Raw genomic sequence first — 21,120 nt, 5'->3', positions numbered from 1 at the left:
CTGTGAGAAAGACAACTGGGTGTCCTTAAAATATACACTATATTCTCAACTTTGATGCCCTATGTCAGCTATACAATAAATCCATATGACTCAATAATGTTAATAAATTCACAATAATAACAATCACAACTCAATAAAATGCCAATTTTTTTTATCATATTACTTATATTAGGTTACTATTAAGCAAATTAATTAATGTCAATGCAAAAGTAATTGTATTTAAAATGAATTAAAACGTTAAAATGCTCATTTAAACCCAAAATAACATTATGCCGTCACCACCTATGTAGGTAACGAGCATGCATGTACCTATAATAACCACCTGGGGGAGCTCTTCCAACATGCATGCAAAGACCCCGTGATAAACCACTACCACAGTAAACAACCCACAGACTCAAAACTATGAAAACACACGTAAAAACAAACACCATTTCCACATTTTAAACCCTAAAAGTCAGTTAAGATCACTCCCAATAATATTCTAATTAAACCTGAAAGTTAAACACAGAAATAATGAATAACAGAGAAAAGGGACGTTTTTTAGTGATGACTTTTTATTATAAAACAATGAAAATAAAAAAAGAAAAAGACAAAATCAAACAATAATACAAATTAAAACGCTTCGATCGCTCTGGTCCAACCACTACCTGCCAACAAGGTATGTTTTAAACTAATAGTTTGCGAAGCAAATATTTGTTCCAGGTCCGAATGTTGCCAACTGACAAACTCAGATAGTCCACCTGAACCCAAAACCGAGATCAGATTCGAAATATTCTCCGAGTCCAATTGCTCAGGGTCTGAAAACCCTTCTTCATCAGTCCTAAACCGTTTCCACGGAACAGGTCCAAAATCTGACAAATAAAACCCGGGTTCAACAATAGGAAAACTCGTGTCCATCATTCGCCTCTTCTTGATTTGCGTCTGTTTAGGTTGCGCGTAAAAGTCCGAATGAAAGTATCCATTGGAGACAGTGGTCACAACATGTGTGTCCAAATCCAGGACAGTCTTATGATTGGCTTGCAAGTTCGGGACATGCGATTCCCATGCAGGTTTGTCCCAAAAACTGTCCGATTCCAGCAAATCCGGGTCATTCGAACCAACCATAGCGCAAGACGAAACATCATGATGCGCCATTTCAGTTTGTTGGTTCTGTACGGCTACTCCGCACTGCAAAGTATCCGAATCCAAGCCTCCAAAGTTGCAATACAAGTCATCAGCCAACTCTGTAAATTGTAAATATTGTTGCGTTTCTCTTGCTGCAAACTCCACGTCTTCATATTGTTGCCTCCTGGGAATCGGACTCAAGTTTTTGCCCATATAAAACTGCCGTGCGTTCCTTAAAACGTACGTTACGAGTAAGTTCTTATGGAGCTTGATACCTCCTCGTTGGGTTCTGGAGCTCTGGATTTTCCTCAAAGAAATGGAGATAAGATTCTGTGCGTCAAAAGCACGCTCCATCCTCGAAGGGGCCGCTCTTTTCCTCCCGTTTTTGTTTATTTTTAAAGGTTCTGTCTCTTTAAAAAAGGAAGAAAAGACGAGATTTCTAGTTGTGGAGGCTCCCGTTTGCTTCGAGTAGACGACCATGTACATGGCGCTCCATGTCTACTCCGTGAGGGCATGGCTTTGCAACTCTCCTGTTTCCTGGCCACGCCCACGTGAAGCTGTTAGCCAATAGGCTTGTGGTATTTGGGGTAGACGCAAATATCAGGCTGTGCCTCATTCAGAATGCACGTAGGAGCTTGGCCATGCTGCATTTCACTCCGTGTTTTGAAATCGTCGGTGCGGCAACCGTCACCTGACCTTAGTGGTCACGTCAAATTACGAGAGGATGCAGGAAGTCAAATAGAAATGTGAATGAAGGCGAAAAGAGGTTGTAATAACACAGGGGTGGTGGCTAGAACAATTGGCTTACGAGCTGCATGCGGCTCACAGGCTAAATAAATGCAGGTGTTTGCTTTTTATTTGTACTTACTGTGGATTTTTACTCCTAAAATACACTCCAATTTATCGGGGGCCCATTGAAATAAAACAATAATTTATATTTTTGAAAAATAATTTGGTAGATTAGATTGTTGTTTTGTAGTGTGATGGTGAATTATATGGATAACAATAATTTATATTTAAAAAAAATATTTGGAATATTATGTTATTTTGTAAGGGGAAGTGTGATGGTGAATTGTATGGCTTATATTTAATTTTTTTGGTAGATTAAATTGTTTAACTTAAAATTGAAATGAAGAGTATAGATGTGTATTACATTTTCTGATTGTTTTCCCTTTTAAATCAATAATTGTAATTTTTAATCATTTTTTCTGTATTTTTAGTTCAAAAATCATTTTGTAAAATCTAAAAATATATTTAAAAAAAGCTAAAATAAAAATTGTTTTAGATCTGTAAAAAACTGAATATTCAGGGCTTTTAATCCAATTTAAAAAAAATCGAAATATTATATCTAAAATGGTCCCTCGGAGTAGAGGTTACAATTCTAGCTGCATCCAAATTATTCTATTAAGACATACTACTTCTTCAACACTTTTAATACAACCATTAAAATTGTCAGTAATGCACTGATAGCTATACCCAATGGGAACGCCCATACAGGTTAGAATTGGTAAATTACAGACTAAATCATGACTGTACAGGCTGAACCTGTCAATGATGTCATTGGGACGGTGTCTGATAATAGAATATTGTAATTCAACTCCAAATTGTGAGGTAAAAGCTCTTAGTAGAGAGATTATCTGTCATCCCACATCTGTTTTGTGTGTACATGAAGATGGCTGACATCATACAGAACACCTGGATATTACTTTGATTTGCTGCCAAAATGGGGGACAGACGCTATTAAGGTTATCGTGCTCTGATAATAGTGTAAACTACAGTCTGGCATGTATGCGTTCTCGCAGGAATCCAATTTAAATTGCAGTGGGCAGATTGACATGAATGTGTGGGAGATTATTATAATATTAGTTCACAGTTTTGAGAGAAAAAATTGATAGTGGGTGTCGTCAATTAATTTAAAACACATATTTAATGGTATTAAGTGATAATGTCATTAGTGACTTGCGGGATAAATTGCTACTAAAGACATCTGGGCTAAAGATGAAGTTCATTTATCGCCCAATGGGATAGGGAGGAAGCAGAGTACCCAGAGAAAACCCACACATGCACATGAAAAACATACAAAAACCACATAGGAAGGCTAGAATTTGGGATTCTTACCTGGAAGTGCGAGCCAGACGTGCTAACCACGACTCCACTGTGTCGCTTTAAACACAATATGCAACAATAATATATTAATTTAAATATGAAATGTGATTTGATTGTCTTTAGCAATGCAGAGCTGCCAAATACTTTATTTACGACACTTTTTTAACCAAACTACTAAATATGCAATTTGTATCAAAACTGCGAATATCAACTTACCGTATTTTGCCGTTTAATATACCCCCTCATTTAAAATACACAGGTATTTCAAACAGCAGGGGTATATTAAATGGCACACAAACAGGAAGCTAAAAAAAAGCAAAAATGATTTATATACACGGGTATATTAAACGGCAAAATGTGTAATTATACAAAAAAAAAAGATAATATTGAGCTTTATTTTTGTACGCATTACTGCCAAATGCCACTAAGGAAAAAAACTCAAAAAAAATCTAAAAAAATCTCTTAAAAAATTCAATTTCTTACGTTAGGCAGTTGCATAAATGTTTAAGTCAGATATTTCTTACGGTTAAAAAAAAAAAACACGGGTGCAACATGGTAGATAAGACCTCCAAGAAAAGGAATGACCGCTAACAAAAAAGCAGTGTGGTATTCTAACTCTCAAACATAGAGCTTGAATATGCTGCTCTGTAAAGGATGCACCCGATTACTTGAGAGGTGGCTTGCGTTATTTACATATGCAATATGCATAAGCAAGGTTACTGCGAGGGTGAAATAACCGCCAGATAGAAGGAGAGTCAAAGAAGGAGGGGTTTGGATTCTGCGCATGATGTGTGTGTGTGTGTGTGTGTTTGTGTGTGTGTGTGTGTGTGTGTGTGGTGATGGTGTGCAGGGTAGGCAGAAAATTGGCGTTATCAATATTTAACCAAGCCTTCCAGCATATTTATGGCAGACAATAGAGCAGACATGCAACTGTCTCATTTGAGTGGAAGTCTATTTATTACATGCTGAAATCTAGGCTGTAAATTGGCTGTTTATTGATAAATCGCTGCCACACTTCTATATACGGAGGAGCCTAATTCGTGGTAGATGTTCACTTTTTTTTGCCCCTTTTAACTACGGGTGTCAAAGTGGTGGATGGCGGGCTAATTTTGGGCCGCGGCATCATTTTGTGTGGTCTGGGAAAGTGAATTGTGAGGGTTGACTTTGTGTTTTAGGATTAAATTAAAATGAGGAGTATAGATCAGGGGTGGGTAAATTTTTGGGCCCAGGGGCCATTTTGAGTTTAAAAATTTGACAGATGGGGGGGTCAGCACAAGGTAGGATACATATAAAAAAGTGCATCCGTTAACAGTAAATATGAAACATAAACGGAAAAAGGGACTAAAGTATTAACATACTCATCACTCATTATTAAAGTAAAAAGTATAAAGTACGAAGTTAAGTAAAAAGGAATGTATTAAGAAACATTAAAATATCATTTAAATAAAGATAGAAGGGCTATAAAACACGAAAAACAAATAAGAGTGCACAGAGCTACTGCCACTGGCTTCCGCGTGACGGCGCCATCTTGGGGGAAAAAACATTTGGACAACGTCGGCGGGCCGGATTAAAAAGCCTAGCGGACCGTATGTGGCCCGAGGGCCGTAGTTTGGTATAGATATATATTACATTTCCTGATTTTCCCCTTTTAAATCAATAATTGTCATTTTTTCAGTGTTTTTAGTTCAAAAATCATTTAGAAAAATCTAAAAATATATATTAAAAAAAGCTAAAATAAACATTGTTTTAGACCTATAAAAAACTGAATATTCAGGGTTTTTAATCCAGTTCTTTTAATCCATTTATAAATTTAAAAAAATCTAAATATTATATCTAAAATAGTCCAACCCACCTAAACCCCTTGCAGTCTTAACCTATCGCACAATAGCTCTTTGACAACTCCAGACCTCATAACAAATCTACACGGCGGCTATATTCCAACATATGGCGCACACATGTATGCAATTGAAACGCGATGAAAAGTGGGAGGAGGAATAAAAAAAAAGAAAAAAGGTCTCCAACTCTATTTTTTTTTTTTGCCTTCTCCCAAGCAGTGGCCTCTCGAAAAATGTTTCCATGTGTTTTGTATCTGAGCCTACGGAAAGCAAAAAAAAAAAAGAAGGAAAACATTCTCTCCTCCAAACCACATGCAACGGATTCCTTCTGAATCGAAATAAATCAGCTCGGAGTTTCAGCTCATGTGACATATTTTTTTCTTTTTTCTTTTTTCCTGTGCTCTATTCCCGACATATCCTGTTTTGGGGCCCACGCCAGCCCGCCCCCGTACGTACGTACGTACGTTATGCCAGCGCGCTTTTATACTGCAAGGCACATGAACTCCAAACGCGTACTAACGCGTATTCAGAGTTTCCATTTCCCGTGCGCAAACGTGCTTTTCTGCAACATGCTCAGGCAAGAAAACAGGAAAAGATAGTTCAAGGTTGTCCAACTTGAAATAGTCAAGAGTTAGGGGGAAACCTGTTCCCTGCTCATTTCAGTACACCAACGAATGAAGAAAAGTAAAGTTTTACCAACGCTCTAGTTTAACTTTTTTTTTTTAACGTATTAATTAAATTTTTTTTTAATGTGTCGTTCTATATTATGAAAGCACAAACTTTGTGGAATAATAATAAGATAAAGCTTTAAAAAGAAATAGTAGAGTGGATTTTTCAAAGAGATCTTTCGACGCACCACATTTTTTTTGTGTTAGGATTTTGAGCTGAAAAACTTGAGTTCAATTTTAGGTCGTCTCTCGTTATGATTTTAGTGGATTTCTGTAAAGTTGTGCTGAAAAAGACAGTTTTTTTTTAAAGCGTTACTGAAAAGTTGGAAGTTTAAGATTTTTCATGTTATGTTTATATGCAGATTAATGAGGGTATGCAATTTTATTCCTGACTTATTGATCAATTAAGAGGATTTTGTGACACATAATATATCACGGGACTATATTTATTGTATCAAATATTGTCTTTCATTAAAAAAAAATATTTTTTAGATTTTTTTTCTATGAAGGGTGGGTTGGTGGGCCAAAAAAACATACAACTGCCAAATAAGCCGCGAGACTAGACTTATTTATTGTCTTTTTTTCCATAATTTTGAACTGTACTTATAATTTTCTTGTCATATTAAATTAACTGTAAAATAAGAGAGCCCAACAAACTAATGGAAAGCAGGTTTAGTGTAGTAGAATGTGGTTATGGTTCAATAATAATAGTCATCTTTATGGTGCATTCGTATTAACGTTAATTGTGTGTTTGTTATTGTGGTTGCAGTATGTCATGACAGTCAATGAAAATGCACAATTCACAATAAATGAGGGCGGTGAGGTATTAAAAAGATTATATGTATATGCTAATGATAAAAATATGAAGTATAAAGTGAAAGGGAATTATGTTAGAGTACTACTTAGAAACTAATCAGAGAATCGTGCAATATTTGTAAAAAGAGTATTTTTTGAGGATGGATAACTAATTATACAACTTAAACAAAGATTGATTTTTCACTATTTCCATTATTTTTGTATTACTTTTACTAGTCGCAAAATATCGGCAAAAAAATCTTAAAAAACTAAATTAGCATGAGGAAATCCCATATATAAAGTTTGCTAACACTCCAAACTTCATCCTACAAAATTCTCTCCACTAATTTCAAATCCGTCAAACCACAAAAAATACAAAATCCCAAAGTGTACACCATAAGATGCGCGCGAGAAAAAAACATCCACCTCTAATTTCAACCACCTCACTTTCAACAACAAAAAACCTAAAAAAACAAAAAAATACTCGCCATAATAATTACTTCAAGCTAACATTCCAACCCCTCCTAAAAAAACGCATGGTATCGTTCAACTACTATATATGGCATGCCATATTGATCAATCAGCCAGGCCTCTGAGGGGCGCCGTGCTCCCTGTGCATCTGTCAGCCATTCATTGTCAAATAAGCTCGGCGCTCTTTTCCGTAGCCGAGATGCAGATTTATGCCGAAGCGATGGCGGTTTCTTGCATATTAGATGAAAGCCTTGTTTGCATATACCCACTCCCTCCCTCCCTCTCTCTCTCTCTTTCTCTCTCGCCCTTCCCCTCTCTTCCTTTTTTCTGAGGCGTCACTTTAATATGTATGCAAATGGGTTCGGCTCCACGGGTAGATATGTGTGGAGTCCTGTCCTGCAGTCAGTAGGTGTAGGAAGAGATTGTGTTTGTATTTATGAGGCAGAAACTCGGGTTGCTCTTGGGAAAGAAAAAATGTAGCGTGCATAGCGTACTGTGGAGACTCTGCAGTGCAGGCAGAATGCAGATATGCCAATAACAGAGGTCACACTTGTCACTAATGATAAGAAGAGACAATTAGAATAGGGTAGAGCTGTAATGTAAGCAAGATACCCGTATGGTGAAACGCTTTGCGCGCACCAGTCCACTAGACAGCAAATCGCCGCTCTGTGACTTTAAGAACAAAGCAAAGGCAATCGGGCGAGAAGGAGATGCTGTTTTTTTTTTGTTCGATGAGGGTCTTGGCTGGATGTGTGATGGGAAATCCTGGTTGATTGTTTTGGGGAGTCAAAGACAAAATGTATTGATCGAGTTCAATCCCTCACGGGGGAAGGATGACTGTCAGGGGCCGACAAGGTCAGGTCGACTATGTGGGGGACACCTTCGACCTATTTTATCTGTTGGATGATTTTCTTGGGGGCTTGGATGCAGACACGACATATAGAGAATTGACTAAATGACGATTTTTTAAGGTATCATTTGTTTTGAATTAATAGAGGATGTATGGCAGGGGTGTCACACTCGGGTTGGTTCGCGGGCTGTGTTAATGTCAACTTGATTGCAGGTGGGCCGGACCATTTTAGTTATAATTTTTAGATTTTTTTATATAAATGGATTAAAAGAACTGGATTAAAAGGCCGGAATATTCAGTTTTTATAGATCTAAAACAATGTTTATTTTAGTTTTTTTTTTTAAATATATTTTTAGATTTTACAAATTTATTTTTGAACTAAAAACACAGAAAAAATTGATTAAAAAATGACAATTATTGATTTAAAAAGGGGAAAATCAGGAAATTTAACATACATATATACTCTTCATTTTTCTTTAATTATGTTCTATATTAAAGTGGAAAATATTTGTATATATTTTTAGATTTTACAAAATGATTTTTGAACTAAAACATTGCAAAAGGCGAAAAATCAGAAAATTTAATATACATCTATACCCTCCATTTCAATTTAACCCTAAAACAAAAAAATCACTACTCATAATTTACTTTCCGGACCCCACAAAATAACCCACCGTCCCATATTTAGCCCCCGGACCACCACTTTGACACACATCCTCTCTACCTAGCCCCCCAAAAAAATCCAAATTTCCCTCAATGTATAACAAAACCTACATCCACACACACAAAAAAAAACTTGAACTTGACCACATGGCTGTTATTATATTCAAATGATAAAAAAACACCCTGGCTTGTTTCCAATCAGCAATCTACTAAAGCAGCGTGTATGCACACACACTTGCAAGACTGTGCAAATCAAATGTTCTCCCTCACACACACACTCTACACACACACACCCCTTCCTCCATCATGAATAAACCATACTGTGTCTATGACTCATATACCACCCCCCACATCTCTCTGACCCACTCCCCCTTTTTTGGTGCTGTTGGAGTTAAAAAAAAAGAAAAGAAGAAGAAAAAAACGCTAATTAACGTGATGGCTAGCTCTAGCGCCTGTCAGCAGCTTGTGGGGGCCTCTCAACCAGCACAGACTTCTCTGCGCTCTGCTTTTTTTTTTTTGAGCTGCTCTCTCCCCAACTGCCATCTCTGGAGAACCAAGGCCCTTCATTCATATGCAAGCCCAGTCACGGGCACCTGGAAGCAGCCAGTACTACACCAACCCCCACTATATCTATCACCCGCCCTCCCTCGTTTCTGGAAAACGCTATCCGACCCCCTAAAAAGTATTATGTTGACCTCTGACCTTCCATTTTTTAGGACGCTGTAGCTCCTAAAGCTCACCTAGACTGTTGACGCCACCCGAGCGATGGGTTAAATCACCCCAGAGCGAATGAGGAGAGGAAAATAAATGGGGAGAGTAAAAAAGAGAGAGAGAGAGAGCTTGCCTTGGTGGACTAGCTTGGTAACCCTGACAACACGGCCGGGAGAGGGAGAAACAGGAACATGCAGAATCTGTTTCTGCTGAGACTCGCACATGTGGTGCGGTGCAGTGCTGCTGAAGAAGTGGAAGAGACGTGTGTGTTGGGGTGTGTGAGCCAGTTCACCTTATGAAACATGCATGCCCCCCCCGACCCAAATTTTCACCCGTTTCGTCCGCCTGACTGTGCTCGGACGTTTGGTCGCCGGTCTTTTGGTCGCCGGTCTTTTGGTCGCCAGTCTTTTGGTCGCCAGTCTTTTGGTCGCCGGTCAAATGGTGATAGAGAGTTTACTGTTGAAACCAGCTCTTAAAATTATATTGAAAGGAGAGAGTTTAATACCCATGAGAGTTTAATATCTATGAGAGAGAGTTTAATATCTAAGAGAGAGAGAGTTTAATATCTAAGAGAGAGAGTTTAATATCTAAGAGAGAGAGTTTAATATCTAAGAAAGGTAGTTTAATATCTAAGAGAGAGTTTAATATCTAAGTACTGTTTAATATCCAAGTACATTTGACCAAGTACACAAGACTGGTGACCAAAAGGGACCAAAATTATATTCTTGGGAGAGAGTTTAATATCTAAGAGAATTTAATATCTAAGAGAGAGAGAATTTAATATCTAAGAAAGATAGTTTAATATCTAAGAAGGAGTTTAGTATCTAAGAGCGAGTTTAATATCTAAGAGAGCAAGTTTAATATCTAAGAAAGATAGTTTAATATCTAAGAGAGAGTTTAATATCTAAGTACTGTTGAATATTTAAGTACATTTGACCAGCGACCAAAAGGGACCAAAAGACCGGCGACCAAACGTCCGGTCACACTGCCCGACGAGTCACTCGCAAGTCAGGCAAAAAATGGTGGATGTTGGTGTTCATTTCCAATTGGCGGATTTGGGAAAAAATGGCGTTTGGAGTGCTCGATTTTGAAAAAAATGGAGTAAAATTCTTCCTTTGGAGCCGTTGTTTTTTCCGTCCATTTAGTTTCTGCGCGATTGGACGCCGCCGCTCCCCTTCTACCCCGTCTTTCCTCTCCCCCTCTCGCTCCTTCCTTTTCTCCAGGCCCAGTCTAACCTCCCCCTCCCCTCTCCTCAAGGGAATAAAGGTCGTAACGCAAACGATTACTCAAACCCGGGTTGCTATGGAAACGTTGTCACGTGACTAGAGCAGGCATGCACAGACCACAACAAAGGGGAGGATCGGGAAGCGGGACTTGGGGGGGAAAAAAAAGGAGAGCTGTGGCTATGGCTCGCCTTCTTCGGTCGGTGCCTGAGTTCATTTCGCTCAAATTCAAGCTTTTTATAAAAATAGGCGAGCAAGCGAGCGAGCGAGCGGCACGGAACGCGGGAGAGGAAAAAAAGGAGAGTGAAAAGAGCTGCAAGCTACGATTAGAGAGAGAGAGAGAGAGACGTGAATGTGGGCTGCAATACTGCAGTGTTGCCTTTATATTCTAGCCTTTCCTTCACTGGCATAGCAAGGGTGTGTCCTATTCATCATGTCCTTCTCGGAGGCAGAACTCAGGCGCCACTAGTCTGGAATTTGGGGAAATGGCGTCAGTTGGAGAAATGTAGAGGGTGGTGGATTTGAGGAGGGGGGGGGGGGGGGGGGTAAATGGGAGTTGAAGTTGGAGTTTTTTTTAGTAAAAGTGCTAAGTTAAAATGGGATTTTGCTTGATGCACTGTTGCTGTGTTTTTGTAAGGGAAGATGAAATAGGATTGTGAAAAATGGGTAAAAATGTAGAAATAGTGGGAAAATTTTATGGTAGGGCAAGTGTGTCAGACTCGGGTTGGTTCATGGGCCGCTTTATCGTCAACTTGATTTCTCGTGGGCCATTTTAGATAAAATATTTAGATTATTTTTTTAATAAATGGATTAAAAGAACTGGATTAAAATCCCTGAATATTCAGTTTTTTTATAGATCTAAAACAATGTTTATTTTAGGATTTTTTATATATATATTTTTTAGATTTTACCAAAGGATTTTTGAACTAAAAACAGAAAAAATGATTAAAAAATGACAATTATTGATTTGAAAGGGGGAAAATCAGGAAGTTTTATATACATCTATACTCTTCAATTTAATTTGATCCTAAAACAGAAAGTCAGCACTCATGATTTACTTTTCCCGGGCCACACAAAATGATGCGGTGGGCCAGATTTGGCCCCTGGGCCGCCACTTTGACACGTGAAGTAGGGGGTGTTAAACTCATTTTTTTGGTTGTTTTTTTTTTTAAGGGTTATGTCTGGGGCCATTCGGAGGTTTGTTTATAGACATTAAAATTTGTCCATAAGTGGGAAAAAATACATTCAATATTTTGTTTTATCATTGAGTTTTTGATTAAAAGGGAAAACAGTAATTAGGGTTAGGATTGGGTTAACTATTGACATAAAAATGTGAAAAAATTAAGAAGTCAGTTTTATTTATTTCAAAAATGTTTGGATTTAAACTAAAATTGGGCGAGTGGCAACTAAAACTTTTGCGTACTTTATTCCTTTTTTCTGCAATTTTTAAGAAAAAATGTAATTGTTGCTCAAAGCTTTTGTTCCTTTTTACTTATTCCTGAGACTACCATACTCAAACACAGCAAAAAAATTCAAAACACCACCATCAAAATTATTAATACTCCCATAACAGTCCTATAAAGTGCCATGAAAAACGGTTATTACTCTTAACTTTCATTAAATCCTTTTTATGAGCTTTAAATTTCCTATTCAGTTCTAACTCCTGTTTGAAAATGTTCAATCGCAATAATTTGTGAGACCAAAAAGGTATTTCAAACTGCACCCCCCCCCCAAATTAACACCCCAATCTCCCATAAATAAGAAATATCAACCAACACCAAGCACAAAAAATGAGAAAAAATGTCCAGTTCAGTTATTCCTCGGGTTGAACCCTCCCTCCGACCTGCAACTATCTACCCAAAAAATCTACAAAACCCAACAACACCCCTCACAATATCCACACACGCCAACATCCAACAGAATAATTCGTATTTAGAACCAAAAAACAAACCCACAGCTATTTTATCCTTACTTTTAGCAACCGTTTCAATCTCGTGTTCTCCATCAACGCCAGAAGAGCAAACATTTTTTAGCCATGAAGTCACCACATCTGCGGTTATGAACACTAAGTGCTCTATACTTCAACCCGTGCTCTCTCTTAGCCTTCTCCCACACGGTGAAGAAAGCTTAAATGCTAGCAAACATCTACTCCAATCCAATGTACCGTATTTTCAGGACTATAAGGTGCACCGCATTATAAAGCGCACCCTCAATGAATGACATTTTTCCATATATAAGGCGCACTGTATTATAAGGCGCACTGTCTATTTTGGAGAAAATTTAAGACTTTTAAGTGCGCCTTATAGGCTCGAAAATACGGCAATAGCTATTGACTTCCAGGTATGAAGCACTCACTACTTTACAGTCACCTCTAGAGCCAGCCATTGTTGATGTTTTGGATTTTTTTGGTATAAAATCTTGCAGTGGGGGAGGAGCTATATGATGGAAGATTTTGTAAACTAAGATGGCATCTGCATATTTAACAGTATTGTTTCAGTTTAGGCGTTTGTGTTTTTTTAATATCCGACAGTGGTGGTTTTTTGTGTTTGGTTTTCTGTTTTTTTCCATATATAAGGCGCACCGGATTATAAGGCGCACTATCTATTTTGGAGAAAATTTAATACTTTTAAGTGCGCCTTATAGTGTCGAGAAAATACGGTAATCTAAATCTGAAGGGGGGGGGGGGGGGGTGAGTTCCCTTAACTGACTACTGCCGCTTTGGAGTCCACCTCGAGTCCCGTGAGGTTTGGGGCAGCAGCTGAGTGTTCAGTGATGTCTGCAATTATCCCGTGTCTAGACAACGTCTAGTGGTGGTGCACATTCTGTCTATACTTGGATAGAATAGGCCAAGAACAAGTACAATGTCTTCCAGCTGGTGACGTAGTGCAACTACAAAAAGGTCAAGGCAAGGAGAGAGAAAAAGAAGGATCCAAAAATAGTTTTGTTCTGCTATTTTAAAAAAAATAAGTAAAAGTGTAGGTGACAATTGAAATGCGTTGAGTTAAAGTGTAACGGACTAGAGTCAAAGTGGCGGCCCGGGGGCCAAATCTGGCCCGTCGAATCATTTTGTGTGGCCTGGAAAAGTAAATGATGACACCATTGAGTGTCTTTTAAAAGAAATGTTTAAAATTCTGTATAAATAATTAACCCTTCAAAGCCCAAACCCCAAAACCAAGGCTATCCAAACTACAACCAGTGAAAAAGACTATAATAATACACCAAAATATTGCTCAATATGTCCCACACAAGCTTGAATTCAGTCTATGCCAATGCAGCTTCAACATTACATGAAACTAACCACTATGTTAGCGCCCCAATTTTTAAAGACTACAACCAAACTACAACCAGTGAAAAAGACAATAATAATATACCAAAATATCACTCAATATGTCCCTAACAAGCTTGAATTTAGCCTAAACCAATGCAGCTTTAACATTACAAATGGAACTAACTATTTTATGTTAGCGCCTCAATTTCCAATGACCACAACCAGTTAAAAAGACAATAATAATATACCAAAACATCACTAAATATGTCCCAAACAAAAAGCTTAAAATTAGCCTAAACCAATACAGCTTTAACATCATACATGGAAATAAATATTTTACGCTAGCGCCCTAATTTTCGATGACGTGATTGGCTTTGGGACGCCACTACAAGATTGCCTTTTTGTTAGGTTTATCATTATTAGAATAAATATATATATGATCTCAGATGCCTCCATTATTGAAAGTTGAACTAGGGAGTACTTATTGGTAAATCTATCAGTTAAAAAAAAAATATATATATTCTTACTATCACTATTAAACTATGTCCAATAAAGTCTTACAATAATTAGCACTAAGACTTTAGAACTGAATACCTTTATCAAGATTACCCAAGTATATAATGACCGCCTACAATATTCCCCCATATGATTTATTCTCCCATTCCCAATCTCTAATTGCCGATCCAAAACTTTTCAAAAAACAAACCCCATAGAAAACATACTCGCGCTTCAATCAAACCCTCCACGTTCCACGCCGCAGTGTGAGAGAATGAGCAGGTGTGCTAGAAAGACCCATGGGCTTCAGGGAGCGAATAGATCAATAACTAATTTCAGTCCCGAGCTTCACCCGCACTCTTTTCCAATAAAATGCTGTATAGCGAACCCAGACTTGGCCCAACCCACCACCACCTCCATTCGATCACCATCGAGTCGGTGTGTTCCAAACAATCGTCAAAATAATCCTGCATTAAAACGAACATAGTTCCTATCTATCCTACTACAGTTATCCAGCTTTGGCTGTTACTCCACATATGTCATCACCTGTATCTTTAAAAGATTGTGCTTCCTCCGATATATACCCCCTCCCTCCCTTACTCCCATTCGGACAGGGTCGTCCGGTGTTGAGGTTTTGTCAAGAGTGTGTGGTAAGATTGAGGCAGACAGGAGAGTGAAGCGTGTGTCATAATGGTTGCTACAAATGCTGCCGCTTTAGCTACTGCTTTAGCTTTTTTTTTTTTTTTTTTGCTACTGCTGCTGAGGCTGTTCTCCTCAGAGGCTTTGACCTAGATAACCAAGAGAAGCTGGAGCGCCTACAAGCCTTGGAGCCACTCCAGCAATGTCAGTAAGGGGTTAGTTGTGTAACACAATGTCCTATTTAGTCTACTTGTCACACATATGCAAGTAGCATATAGTATCTGGAACCTATGGAGAAAAAGGGCCTTTTACTGGAGTCTCATATGTGGTGTTAAGGAGAAAAGTCAGGGTTGTAGGAGGGGAAAAAAGGGGGAAATGACGAATGAGGAGAGAAGAAATCATGCCTAAACTCGTCTTGATTTTTTAGCAGTGAGGGTTAAGAATGTTGGGTTTGATTTTGTATGTTAGCTTTTTTGATTGGACGGTGACTGGAAAGCGGAGTAAAGTGCAGACATTGGCGGTGGAAGCTAGAGTTTGGAGCACTTAACATTAATGACAAGGTTGGGTTAACTGGGCGGGTTTTATAGGGGTGGTGGGAGGGGGGTATGAAGGGAAGCGTTGGAGGATGCATGGTGCATTTTTAATGTATCGTTTTGGGGTAGTGTGTTGGAAAATAGGGATATATTCCATAGGAGTCAATGTGATTTTTTCTTTTTTTATTATTGCGACTTTAATTTTAGTGGAGAAAAGAAAATTTCACATCACAGTCACTTGGAGGAGACGAAGTCAAACGTGTTGGAACAACTTTAAGAGGCTGCAGGGCGGGGAAAATATCAAAAGAGAAATACTGCCATCTGGTGGAAATTGTATAGGAATTGCATCACATTATGGAAGGTATGCAATTGCGATATCTAAGTGATACTAGTATAAGTAGTTGAGGCATTTGAGGATTGCTGTAAACATTAGTGAAAAAGAACCATAGGCACCATTTTTGCAATTTAGATTAGATGCGGATAGATAAAATAGTTTGTTTTTATCTTTAGGCTTTTAACAGTGAAAATTGCATTTTTGGTTAAGTAAATGTGACTATCATAGAGGCATTAGATGGCAGGAATGCAACCCTATTTTGTATGTTTACACTCAGTTGGCTAATACCTGAAACATAATACATAAACACCCACTTTTTTTCAACAAAAAATTGACTATTTTGTACCATTCTGTGTATTTTTGAACTTTTTAATTCATTTTCTTTTTGTGGAAAATGTAACCACTTTCTGTAAATCTTTACACTGATCATATCTTAAAAAAACAGCAGTTCTAATTTAAAAAGCTACAAAAATCAAACCATATTGTCTATATATTAAAATATCAGGCATTGTTGGTCTCATCCATCAATTGAAATCCTCTAGTTTCCTACCTTTATCTCTTAAAAAATGTTCTGAAACAAAGGCACTGTTTACATGACTAACCCCAACTAGTGGTAAAGCCAAGAAGTGCACCAGTCTGTCGGTAGAACTCCAGCTTCTTCTGCGAGCCCTATACAAAATCCATAAGCTCCCTGATACCCATAAAAACTGGCTCATTCGGACACTTCTGATTTAAAACCAAAAAATGATGACTAAAACACCACTTCTGATCACCGCCGACTTTCTTGGGGTTTAAAACAGTCCCAACCTGGCTTTGATTTATACCCACGCTCCGGAAGAAGAAGTCCTTTTAGCCTATCAGGTAATGGCAAGGCATCAATTTTGTCCTCTAGTGGCCAAGGTTGGAGTTGTCTTCTTATAAATGCCCTACAAAGACACCTCAAAGCAGGAGGGGAATTATCATGTTCCACTACTCGGGTATAAAGTTCTTGTAGCTCTTGGGCGTAGGGGTGTGGCTCTTGTGCAAAAGTAGGCGGTCCTAGTCCTGAATGGGCGGCGGGGTAGTTAACCCTGGCTAGATCGAGCAAAAACTCAGCTTGGCGAATGAGTTCGGAGGCGTATTCGCGATCCGGGCGTTGTCGAAGGGCCGACTGAAGCCGTTGGAAAATAATTGTCGAAGCTGTCCAGCAGGAGTCACTGTGGGCGCAATCTAAAGATGCACCGCTTTGGATGATGAGTACCGCCAATGGGAAAAGCAAGTCAAAGTGCTCCAGACTTGTTTGGGTTAACGAGGACTCGCCATCATTGGCGTCGTGGCTGGGATCCACGCCGTGAGCCATGAGTAATCGTGCGGTTTTCAGGCAGAATTTTCCGATCTCGGCGGCATCCTCGGGGCTGGCGTCCAGCGCCTCCTTGACCAGAAATACCAACGAGGACTCAACGGTTTCGCCGTCTTTGGTGACGGCGTTGATGTCGGCACCTGTGCAAAAGGTGCACATTTGCGGAATTGTTTTTTTGCCGGGGTGGTTCGTTGTTTCTTCTTTTAAACGGATTTGGCGGCAACAACCAACCACGTACGCCCGCCCCCTTCCCGTTTGCAATGTTAGCAAATTTTGACGCATAGAAATATGACGATATAACTTAGATAACCATGTCAGCACAAAAGGAGTAAAATGTAAGCACATGGCTTTGAACAATATCACCTACCTCATAGTTTTGTTCATATACATGGCCTTTTGATACTTTATTTCTAATTAAAAATTGTGAAAAAATGTCCATTTTTTCTATTTAAATATTGTCAAAAATGTTCATCTTTTTCTAATTAAATATTGTCAAAAATGTTCATCTTTTTCTAATTAAATATGGTCAAAAATGTTCATCTTTTTCTAAATAAATATTGACAAAAATGTCAATTTTTTTCTAATTGTCAGAAATGTTCATTTTTATCTAATTAAATATTGTAAAAGATGTTCTTTTCTAATTAAATATTGTCAAAAATGTTCATTTTTTTTAATTCAATATTGACAAAAATGTCCATTTTTTTCTAATTAAATAGTCAGAAATGTTCTTTTTTTCGAATTAAATATTCCCCAAAATGTTCATTTCTTTCTAATTAATATTGTCAAGACTGTTCTTTCTTTCCTAATTAAATATTGTCAACAATTTTCATTCTCTTTTAATTAAATATTGTCAAAAATGTTCATTTTTCTACTTAAATATTGTCCAAAATGCTCATTTTTTTTCTTATTAATGATTTTCAAAAATGTTCATTGAGTCTTCATGACTTTTTTCCTATGTTTAAATGACAATAATAATGTGTGGTACCTCTTTGTAGCAGAAGTTGAATATTTTCCGTATTGTTGACAGTCAGGCCATCACTGCTTTGCAAGGCATGAAGTAAAGGACTTTTTCCTTTCGAGACAAAATCAGAACAATTACTTAAAAAAAAAAAATTCAAGTCAACCTAACATTTAAAACCCCACAGTATTTTTTTTTTGTAAATGGATGTAATTAAAACAGTGGCTGTTTGAAAAATGCCTGTCATATTGTTCCCCACCCAGTCTGTCTTTGTGTATTTATTACTCAAGAAAATAAATCAATAGTCTTTCTCCAAGTAGTATACCTTCACTGTGACCAGCAGAGATACTTAACGTCATAACCTGTATATTTGTTAAGAATAATATTACAACTTTGCTCGTGGGTGTAAAAATATAGCTATATGAAATGAGATGACTATGAACGTACCTAGTTTATCGCATGCATTGACATCGGCACCCAAATCAAGCAATGCAAGCAGGCAGGGGAGGCGGTCCAAGTCCTCACTGGCAAGATCTAAGGGGCTGCTCTCATGGATCTGATGAAAAAAATAAAAAAAATAACAAAAAAAGTGACTAAAATACATCTACTTGATTCCAGCATAATGTTCTCTGGCCCAAACGGCAAGTATTATGAAGTATATATTTTGATTATCACCTGTTATGATCTCATTAGCTTTAAAAAGTATATCTAGTCCTAATTTGAGGACTTACTCTATGTCTCTTTTCAATGTCAGCTTTATGCTCCACAAGCAATTTCACCATGTTTGGTCTGTTCCTCAGAACTGCAATATGCAGCGGGTTGTAGAAGGACACTGGATCTAGGGAATTGAAAATATATATATTTAGCATTTAAAATTTTCAAACACAATGCATTGTATTATTTGGTTGAAAGTCTTAACAATAGCAGTGTTCTTGTTTACTAAGAGGACCACCTTGACTTCAAAACAGGCAGTTGTGCACAACAGGCTCATACCAATTCATCACCCTGATGCACCCTATTTTCCACACTATAAGGCACACCTTCAATAAATGGTCTATCTTAAAATGTGTTTAATATATAAAACACAGCAGTAGTAGTAGTGGTGGTGGTAGTAGTAATAGTAGTGGTGGTGGTAGTAGTAATAGTAGTAGTAGTGGTGGTGGTAGTAGTAATAGTAGTAGTAGTGGTGGTGGTAGTAGTAATAGTAGTAGTAGTGGTGGTGGTAGTATTAATAGTAGTAGCATTAATAGTAGTAGTAGTATTAATAGTAGTAGTATTAATAGTAGTAGTATTAATAGTAGTAGTATTAATAGTAGTAGTATTAATAGTAGTAGTATTAATAGTAGTAGTATTAATAGTAGTAGTATTAATAGTAGTAGTAGTAGTAGTAGTAGTAGTGGTGGAAGTAATAGTAGTGCTGGTTGTAATAGTAGTAGTAGTAGTGGTGGTTGTAATAGTAGTAGGAGTACTGGTGGTTGTAATAGTAGTGGTGGTTGTAGTAGTAGTGGTGGTTGTAATAGTAGTAGGAGTACTGGTGGTTGTAATAGTAGTGGTGGTTGTAATAGTAGTAGGAGTACTGGTGGTTGTAATAGTAGTGGTGGTTGTAGTAGTAGTGGTGGTTGTAGTAGTAGTGGTGGTTGTAGTAGTAGTGGTGGTTGTAGTAGTAGTAGTGGTGGTCGTAGTAGTAGTAGTGGTCGTAGTAGTAGTAGTGGTCGTAGTAGTAGTGGTCGTAGTAGTAGTGGTCGTAGTAGTAGTAGTGGTAGGGGATTGAGTTATACGTACATCCACAAGATGAAGCTGTGGTAGGATTAGTGGGTTGTGTTATAGATTCACTAGATAGAGCTGTTGTAGTAGTGGGGGCAGTGTTAAGCATACACTGGATAAACCTGTAGTAGTAGTGGTAGTGGGCTGTTGGAACTGTAGTAGGTTATGGTATACATCCACTAGCTTTAGTAGTAGTGGTGGTTGTTAGCTTGTTAAGAGTTGGAAATTCACCTTCAAAATGAAGATCTGCTCTGTACTGTAGAAGGACTTTAGCGGCCTGCACAAGTCCTCGTTCGGCCACTTTAAACAGAGCCGAGCTGATCCCTTCCAAGAAAAATTCAGAGTGAGACTCTTGCTCCAGCAGCTGGATTAAAGAATTGCAAAGCCGCTGCTCATCTTCTTGATTCCTGTGTTAAGACAGAACAACCAAGTGTGAGATCACCAATGCATTAGCAGGAATCCCTGAAGTTCACCTTATTTTATTTTTATTTTTAAAGCAATGTCATAATCACCGGTCCTCCAGACGATTTTCCCCATCCAACTCCAGCACATTCATGATAGCATCCACCAATGGTTGATACTCATAAATTATCCTTCGAAAGCCATGTAGGAAAGGCATGACTGTTCCCCAACCTAAAATTGATTAAAGACACAATTTGTAATTAATATTTGAGAAAAAAAACATATATTCAAAAATATCACAAATACGTTAGTCGATTGAAAAACAATATTTGGAATTGGTATACTTGTAAATCGTCGTAGTATTAGTGAGTATATTATTTGATGTACTATATTGCTCTCGTCCGTTAGACGAAAATGTTACAGATAAAAAATCCCGGCAACAGCAATTTTTAACAGATGAATTACGGATTGATTTTTGCATCAAATATAGCATAAAAATGTTAAACACGTTAGGAGGAAAAATAAAAAGAATGTAGTACTGCTTTCACAGCACACGATCAGATATAATCTGCTACAGGTTCGCCGATCTAAACTATCAATATATTCTTGTCAACTTCTTGCCTTGTCTAGTGTTCTCTTTCCGTTGTTTGATCGAATTAAAAATGAAGGGAAAAACGAGGATGATCACTTTTCGATGAAATTATCGAAACAAAAAAAAATCTCGTCATGCAAGTTAAGTTGTGCAGCATTTTGTCTACGTTTGAAAACCGGAAACTTCAAACCGGAAGTGTGCACGGCGCTTCTGACAATTTATTCCGTGCAGAAACAGAATAGCAAAATATAACAATAACTTTTTTTAAACGTAGATTATGAGGATAAAGGAATATTTGGCATGATATCAATTAATTTCTTATTTGGAGGTGCAATTCAACAAAATTATTTTAAAAATGTCAAAACATTGA

General features: G+C 37.8%; 2 protein-coding genes across 2 annotated transcripts; both read right to left on the bottom strand.

Annotated features, from left to right (window-relative positions):
- Positions 1-542: 542 nt before the first annotated feature.
- On the bottom strand, positions 543-1,631 carry LOC144195592 (immediate early response gene 5-like protein). The gene has a single exon (XM_077715332.1). The coding sequence runs from the start codon at positions 1,588-1,590 to the stop codon at positions 613-615; it is 978 nt and encodes a 325-aa protein (XP_077571458.1). The 5' UTR covers positions 1,591-1,631; the 3' UTR covers positions 543-612.
- Positions 1,632-15,541: 13,910 nt separating this feature from the next.
- On the bottom strand, positions 15,542-20,952 carry asb6 (ankyrin repeat and SOCS box containing 6). Its single transcript, XM_077714460.1, has 7 exons — positions 20,780-20,952; positions 20,269-20,389; positions 19,988-20,163; positions 18,724-18,830; positions 18,440-18,548; positions 18,020-18,106; positions 15,542-17,174 (listed from the first exon to the last, which is right to left on the bottom strand). The coding sequence occupies exons 2-7, from the start codon at positions 20,373-20,375 to the stop codon at positions 16,465-16,467; spliced, it is 1,296 nt and encodes a 431-aa protein (XP_077570586.1). The 5' UTR covers positions 20,376-20,389; positions 20,780-20,952; the 3' UTR covers positions 15,542-16,464.
- Positions 20,953-21,120: the final 168 nt, after the last annotated feature.

The sequence above is a fragment of the Stigmatopora nigra genome, chromosome 4 (assembly GCF_051989575.1).
Source record: "Stigmatopora nigra isolate UIUO_SnigA chromosome 4, RoL_Snig_1.1, whole genome shotgun sequence".
Lineage (NCBI taxonomy): Eukaryota > Metazoa > Chordata > Actinopteri > Syngnathiformes > Syngnathidae > Stigmatopora > Stigmatopora nigra.
This window is presented reverse-complemented; position numbering and strand designations above follow the sequence as displayed.

What these genes read in the sequence shown, in the direction of transcription:
- LOC144195592 (XM_077715332.1), bottom strand. Translation starts at nt 1,590, where the DNA reads ATGTACATGGTCGTCTACTCGAAGCAAACGGGAGCCTCCACAACTAGA.
- asb6 (XM_077714460.1), bottom strand. Translation starts at nt 20,375, where the DNA reads ATGCCTTTCCTACATGGCTTTCGAAGGATAATTTATGAGTATCAACCA. An exon ending in ACATTGAAAAGAGACATAGA is followed by an intron (nt 18,549 to 18,723) that starts GTAAGTCCTCAA and finishes TTTTTTCATCAG; the next exon opens with ATCCATGAGAGCAGCCCCTT. An exon ending in TCAACTTCTGCTACAAAGAG is followed by an intron (nt 17,175 to 18,019) that starts GTACCACACATT and finishes CCTTTTGCACAG; the next exon opens with GTGCCGACATCAACGCCGTC.